We start from the raw sequence: 7,943 nt of genomic DNA on the forward strand, positions 1-7,943 counted from the left end.
AAATTGTAGCTCCAGTTACTTGAAACTTTAGTTTTCTGCTAACCATAATAAGACCTCTTCCAAAAAAAACATTACCTCATCTATCCTGGGGCTACAGGGTAGCAGAATTGATGTACTCCTATATTTTAATTGAAATTCAGTGTGTTTGTCTAATCTAGTAGTTTCCCTCGAGATCTTTGTATCTTAACGCAGAAGCGAAATAAACCAGAGAATTCATTGATGTTTCTTACTTGGCTCAAACCTTACTAAGTCAGTTTCTGTGAATAAATCCTTAAATAAGCCACACACAGGGAAGCAACTGATGATGAGTCATATTTCTAGTTTTCTTTTGTTTTTATTTCTGTTGACCCCTGTATAGCAACAAAGCGCAAGTGTTTTCTCACCGAAGACATAGCTTACTCTGTGTAGTCTAGACAGCAGTAATGTTAGCAGTTTTATCAAGCTAGCTTTTATAGAAAACAACCTCCCAACTTTTCAATTCTAAAATTAGGTCCACAAGGAGAATCTAGAACTGGTCCACCAGGCTCCACAGGATCACGAGGACCACCAGGGCCGCCAGGTCGTCCTGGAAATGCGGGTATTCGAGGTCCCCCAGGGCCACCAGGATATTGTGATTCATCCCAGTGTGCTAGCATACCTTACAATGGCCAAGGATTCCCAGGTAGGTTATAAACAGCTTGCCTTAAATAACCTTCACAGATGTAACTGTTCACATTGAGTTGCTTTACATGGGACAGTCCTGCTAGCCTGGACGTACCGAATCAGGAGGAAGTGGTTGCAATGAGCAGGCCTACCTCATTGTAATGTGCAGGTATATGAGCAGTCATTTGGACTTTGATGCAGATTTACTTGATGTTATGTGTGGTTTGCTTTAAATAGGAAGCAGTAACAATATTAGTCTTTTTTTTTTTTTTTTTTCTTAAAGATAGACAGTTAGTAGTTGGTAATGTTGCTTATAGGATTTAAGTGACCATTTTCTTCTTCTTCTTTTTTCCCCTCCATCCCCACCCCTTCCAATCGTCTTCAGAGCAAGGTTGAATTCTCCATGTTTCTCTTGAAAAATAAAAAGAATGCTGTGGCTGGCAATTTCCATGTGTCTCTTTTTGAGCAATGTCAGGATTATTTATACAAAATTGATACCTGAAATAAAATTTTTCCACAAAGGAAATCCATTCGGTGATACAGTGCAGACAACTGAAAAACACCACTGTCCTACAATTTCTACCGAGTTAAACACCATGGAATCTCTGATTAGTCCTGGGTTGTATCAGCCTTCCACTCTGTGATGTAGCTTAAAACAGTAGGCTGCTTCTGGAATCAAAATAAAGGGTCACAGTGGTCACCAATTTCTGACTGGAAATATACTAATATATTTTACATGGGGATCCTGCAGGACCACAGTATAGTTAACAAATTAATATGTATGCATTGCAACATCTCAAAGTTTGTGTATGTGATACTACTATTGGATATGGTTTGCTGTTAGTGTATTGTGCATGTACCCATGGAAAGAAAAAAAAAAGAAAGGAGATATATATATATATATATATATGTACACACTTGCAGGCTCAGTGCTGCTGGTTAAAGTGCCAGGTGGTTGTGCAGATTTCACACACAATTCTTATTTAAAAGAAAAGGAAAGAAAATTGTACCTGTGATTCAGCAGTATTGTGCTTTCTAGTAAGCAGCTATGTATACATATATAAATATATGTGTATGAGTTAACCGTTATGTATTTAGTTGGATGAAACTATGTGTTTGCACATCAGATGGACTTTTTTTAAAAGACTAACATCATCTTTGACCTGTTTCAGGTTTCGGCTAACACATTTTCTAAGGCGCCAGTGCTGCTTACAGTTTGAATACATGAAAATCCTGTTTCTGAGATGTTTGCGCACGTGCTTATTAGAAAATGAGTCCGTATGGATATTTCACCACGCATATGGTTTTTGAACCATGTTGGCCTCATAGAATGGGGAGATTCTTTTTACTAACACAACTCGTGAATGAGATAAAGGACAGTGATGTCAATTCATTAAGCCTGTTGCATTTCAATAATAGACAGCCTTTCTTTTTTTAAAAAAGACCCAGACCATCAAAAGCCTCAAAGGTGAAGGAGGCTTATAAAACTACTAACCAGCAAAGGTAATGCCATTAGAAGAGACAGATTTAACCTGGTAAATGAGAAATGACTTATGTAAATAGTAAACTAATTGTGGCTTGTAAATGATTTGTATGAGACTGTACCCACTAAAATCTGTTAACAACTCTAGGTGATGCTTTTGCATAAAAGCCTGCTGCTGCTTGCTATATGCCAGAATAACATCTTTGACAACTTATGAAACCTACCTGTCTGTTGCTTGTTACCAACATGTCTGAATCGGGGCATGCACCTTTTTTTATATGTAATCTTGTTGGATTCTGTAACTGCAGTTATAAATACCAAAGTTTTATAATTATTTTTCTTCTGTTTTGCTGTAGTTTTTGGTGTTCCTGAAGCACCAGCTGTAACTCGGTTTGTTACGAGGAACAGCACAAGAAAATGACATGTACTGTATATTGCCGCTGGTGATAGTTATGTCTACACTTCCTTTCCCCTTCTCAGAGAAAATTAGTATATGGCAAACCTACCTGTTCACTTTACCTGTCCATGTCTTCTACTAATTATGCAATTTAAAATAAACTCCAGTGCTTGGATTTACTGAAGTAGCTGTAAAATAATATTTTTATTTGATTTGCTTTGGTTTTGTTTAAATAGTTTTACAGTAATTTGTCCTTTACATAATTCAAAACTCTTTCTGTAATGATTTGTGTATTATAAATACAAAGCTTTTCAAAATTTAAACTTTATATTATTTTACTGCCAAAAAGTATTCATGAACAAAACTGAAAAACAGTCCCAGTGAACTATTAATTTATATATTTATTATATGGAAATAAGATTGGACTAACGTTATGTAGGCAAACTAACTTTCATTGTATTTGTGGATTCAAAGACATGCGATAACTATTATGTTCAATCGGACAACTATTTTCAACCAGAACCGTACGTGCCTGAAAGTGGACCCTATCAACCTGAAGGTGAACCTTTTATAGTACCTATGGAGTCAGAAAGGAGAGAGGACGAGTATGAGGACTATGGAGTTGAAATGCATTCACCAGAATACCCTGAGCACATGCGCTGGAAAAGGTCACTGTCAAGAAAAGCAAAAACAAAACCATAAAAGATCTGCATCTTGTTTTGGTTTTTTTGGTTGGTGGTTTTTGGTTTTGCTATACCTGCATTTGCAGATACACACAGGGAGAGTGCATCATTTCTTTTACAATACAGCTTTCTGGTCTTTTCGTATCAGACGCACCCCTGTTTTGTATCTGGCTTATGTGGGGATAGCAATGTGTGTACCTAGAGTCTTCATATTGCTCCGGAAATGCTTGTAAAATACTTTTGCTTATAGTGGCTGCGTGCAGGTTAATATATGCATTCAGTTATCCCAGTGCTGCCTTTTCATTAAAGTAACGTAAAAACGAATAAATAAAAAAAAGAAAACCAAAACCCAAACCAAAAATAACCAAAGAGTTGCTGCAAATTTTCTAAGGAGTGTCTGCTTTAGCTCTACATTTTTCTTTTTCAAATGCATGCTTGCAGTTCAGTCAGATCACAGGTCTGCATTATCTAGTTAAAAAAGAAAGAAACAAAAAGTTCCCTCTCCTTCCAATATCATTGTCATTTTCTTCTATTCTTAGTTACACTTTTCAGAGCATATACTGCTCTTATACATCTCCTTTAAACACCACAAACATTAAGTAGCTGAAATCATTGTATCAACTGGATACAGTTTAATAATGCCTGAAATCTCCTTGTTTGTAGACACAGTAACATTTATGCCAAATTGCAGACAATCCTGCAGAGATGGAATTGCATGTTTATGTTGTATATTTAGTATGGGTTTTTTTTTCAGAATACAATGTTTCTTAGTTATCAAAAGCAGTTGGAAATTGTTTGCAAGACTATGGATATAGAATTGCTGCTTTTATATTTTAACTGCAAATTGTGAATTTCACTGCCTTATATTATTTATTTCTGAAATGAAAGAGGCATTTTTCAATAAAACTACTGAAAATTTATACCTGTCTATTCATTTCTTGAAAGGCGCAATGAGACTGAGGCGTGTGTATTCTATTAGTGTTGTTTACTTAACCATTCGGAAATGCCAGCTACCAAAAATCAACTAGAATGGGAATAGTCTTAAAATAGGTATTTGAGCTGTGGTGTCTAGAGGTGGGTGGATGAAAGCAGGAGGGAATTCCTTTGTCTGAGGCATGAATAAGACTTTTCCCAGATTCAGTCTGCAAGGCATTTGGTGAAGAAAATGTAAGAGAGTCTCTGAGCTTCAGTCGCTGTCTTTTTGGGGGGTTTCTGATGGATGGCTGTTGCAGAGACACTTTCCGCCTGAGGAACTACTTAAACTGCAGTGAGTACCTAAAACTACACAAACCTTTATTTCCTTGTGTGCTGTGAGCATTGTAGCCATGGCAGCACTGACTCCAGTATTAGCAAACAACTTCCTTGAGGAGGTGGTGCCTGATGTTTGATGAGCTCCATCCTGCTGGGACCATACATGAGCTGGCTACTACCTGCTCAGGAAGGCATCTGTATCTGCAGAAGCTTTGATCACAGTAGTGACTGTGGTGGAGCTTTACCTAGAGACGGTGACAAGGATGATTTGGAAAAGAACAACAAAACTGCAGTGGGCCAGAAGAATTACTTGCTAACTGAGGAGAAGAGACCAGACTGGTGGTGATCCTTCCTATCCATGGTATCTTAGCCAAGGTCTGTCTCAGAAGTAAAAATGGCTTTTGCCGTAGGACCTGGAGCAAAGCCTTCTAACTTCATTGGAAAAGCTGGAATGCCATTTCTTAAGATCATGCAAGACATCTGTCACAGAAGTGACACTAGACATGCTGGCTGGCTTCCTAATCAATGAATTGTACTCCACGCTGGAAGCTATATAACAGATTTCACTGTTCACAAATGGGAATTGACAATTCCATAGACTGCCTGACTGGTTATCAGTGAAACTAAATCCAAACAAATGGCATTTCAAAGACTGATCTTGATTATAGCCATATGCCTTTTAGATTGTAAGAGAATTATTCTGGGATGAACTGAGGTACATTTAAAGGAGAATCAAAGCCATTAATTCTTTATGTTTTCTTCTAATTGCAGAGAGTTCAGTAACAAAAACATGTTCTGCAGCTTCATGGCCAATAAAGAGATACAGGTGTCTGACAAAAAAAATGATTCTGGTAGAAATTTGGAGAAGTGATTAAAATGTTTTTTCTGAATTGCATTTAAAAATAACAACATCTTGCATTGATCTCCATTTGTCTTTTTTCCGGGATTCTGAGTCCCTAGGAAAACCTTAACCAGATGCTCACATCTACATAAGAAAGATTCCCTTCTTTCCTCCAGACAAAGTTTTACCTTATTTAAAGCATATATTTTAAATTATTTTTATATTTCTGCACAAAACACACTCAATGACAGCAAACAATGCCTTGTATTCTTTGTGTTCTTTATTAATACCTATCTTAATAGACATGCTGCTATTTGGTTATCTAGTGGCCTGAAATATTTAAACATTCAATAAACCTAAGGTTGTTGGTAGTCAGTATATTTTAACAACAAAATTCCGCTCCCAGATCTGCAGGATGGATGCAAGCTCTAGGATGTATATTTCCTACAGGCACAGATTTACAAAGTAGGAGTCATGACCATCTCGGAACTTACTTGAGATAAGTGCCGAGAAGCATTTGTATTTCATATCCCAATAACCCCCAAACCTGGTTAACACTTCTTACACCTCTTTGACAGATGACTTCTGACAGTGCATTCTGAAGTAAAAAGGACTTTCACTGGCTCATTCAAAATACGGAGAAAACACTGGAAATGTTTGGACAGCATATAAATGAGTGTTTACTGATGAAGGCCAACAAAGAAGAACAACTAATTTCCAGGAATTCTCAGGGGAATGACCCTCAGGGGGTGGGGGGCTACTGATGACACTTCTGGGAAAGCTGTTGCAAAGCTGAGCCAAGCAAATCCTGGAGAAATACAGATGCAAAGCAAATACAAACAAATTTGAGTTCCTGAATATCTCATGCACAACCAAGCAGTTTGCATAGTCTGGCAGTTTTAAAGAAGGAAATTGTTTAAAAGCTCAGTTTTAATTGTACAAGCATTTTCTCTTATTTTGGCAAAAAACACAGATACGAACAAGCAGGTGGAAGAGGGCTGCTGCTTATTTGAAATTAGGATGGAGCACTGCAGAGAGGACCTTGTTGAAGACTGTCTTTGCGTGTCCTGCAAACATTTGCTTAGAGAGCAAGTTCTGTGCATTCCTGATAGCATGGGTGGGAAAAGTGCACAAATACCCAGATAGTGTTACTGTTTTATGGACTGTAAATATTGTGGTAGCTCATAACTGCAGAGATGTCTGTGCAGTAACAGGCAAAAATAGAGTGAGAGAAAGCACGTAAAGAGCCTTATGTGAAAAAGTACTTCATTTTTATTTCTGTTGTGGTTTTGCAATAGTCTTTTGAATACTCTAGCACTGACTGCACAGAGATGTTTATAAAATAAGAAGATAAAGGCACAGTGACTGATTTTGCCAGACATAAAGAGTTTCAACCAACAGCATAAGCAGTTGATCTTTGTTCCAAGGAAGGCCCCTTCTGGTAGAAAAAAAAATAAATTGGTATATTAGTGATAACTTGATTAATCTATATAGATCTTAAAGGCAATAATATGTATTAGCAAGTTTCCAAAATAAATTCCACTGTGGAAAACACATTAAAGGATTCACATAATCCGTGAGGTTGTCCACTGCCATTATGAAGTGAGATAGCATGTTGATTTTTTTTTGACTGCAATTCAGGCCAAATGGGAAGATGCTGCACTGTGAAAACACTATTTATTTTAATGACAGCTTTTTAATATGAGTACCTTTTGTATAATTTTACATACCATTGTCAAGATCAGACCAACTTAATAGCCATCAATAAAAGTGTCCAATAAAGGCCTTACCTCCTTCTGTATTCTGCTGAAGACCTCAAACTTTTGCTTTGACTAGCTAGTTAAAAGATGCACAGCCATCACTTTCATGGAAAACTCTGGAAAAAGATGTGGGAATGGAAGCAAATTCTCTTGAAGGCTTCTCTACATCTGAAAGTTTCTTAGATGACATTCAGCTAAAAAGAATAGACTGCAACAGTGATTTCAGTGCTGATACACTATTGGCCTCTGAAAAGAAATACTCAGCTGGATTTTCATTGAGTTGTTTTCCCATGCTGTTTGTTTAATGTTTCCATCACATTGTTTGTGTTCTTTAGTATCATGCATGAGATCACTGAGCTAATTGTGAAATTGCACCTCAGAGAATGGTTCTGAAATACAAAATGAAATCCTGCTTCTTTTAAGATCAGCTGTTTTGCCATTGATTTTAGTGATGAATTTATAGTCTTGTTTCACAAATCTGTTCTGTGAGCTTGGAGATGTAGAAGGCCCTTTACAATAAGATAGTTGTTTTTTGATGAGGAAATGCAGCAAGACCATTTGGAGCTGTCACCCAGATGCTGCTCAGTTTCATTTCTGGATCAGCTTTGTTCTGAATTTCTTCATTCTTGAACACCACTGTTTCTGAACGGTTCTTACAGATTAGTTTAGTGCCCAGTATAATTTCCACTGTCTTTCATTCCTGTATAGACAGTCCAGGATGTCTGGAAGGTTTAGTTCATGACCACTGCACCTTTTCTTCATGCAACCCATATTTATTCCTCCCTGGAGTAACCAAGCTACTCACTGGATTTTAAGAGTTGCTGAAGTTTGGGAAACATGACATTTCTGGTTGTTCACTTTAAGACACACACTGATCTTCTAGTTT

General features: G+C 37.2%; 1 protein-coding gene across 1 annotated transcript in view; it reads left to right on the top strand.

Annotated features, from left to right (window-relative positions):
• COL12A1 (collagen type XII alpha 1 chain) overlaps nt 1-4,125 on the top strand; it is a 106,444-nt gene extending 102,319 nt beyond the window's left edge. Inside the window, 2 exon segments of the mRNA XM_055713887.1 lie at nt 491-661; nt 3,043-4,125. Of these exon segments, the coding sequence (XP_055569862.1) occupies nt 491-661; nt 3,043-3,224 (353 nt within the window). The 3' untranslated portion in view covers nt 3,225-4,125.
• The last annotated feature ends 3,818 nt before the right edge of the window (nt 4,126-7,943 follow it).

Source organism: Falco cherrug, chromosome 6 (assembly GCF_023634085.1).
Source record: "Falco cherrug isolate bFalChe1 chromosome 6, bFalChe1.pri, whole genome shotgun sequence".
Lineage (NCBI taxonomy): Eukaryota > Metazoa > Chordata > Aves > Falconiformes > Falconidae > Falco > Falco cherrug.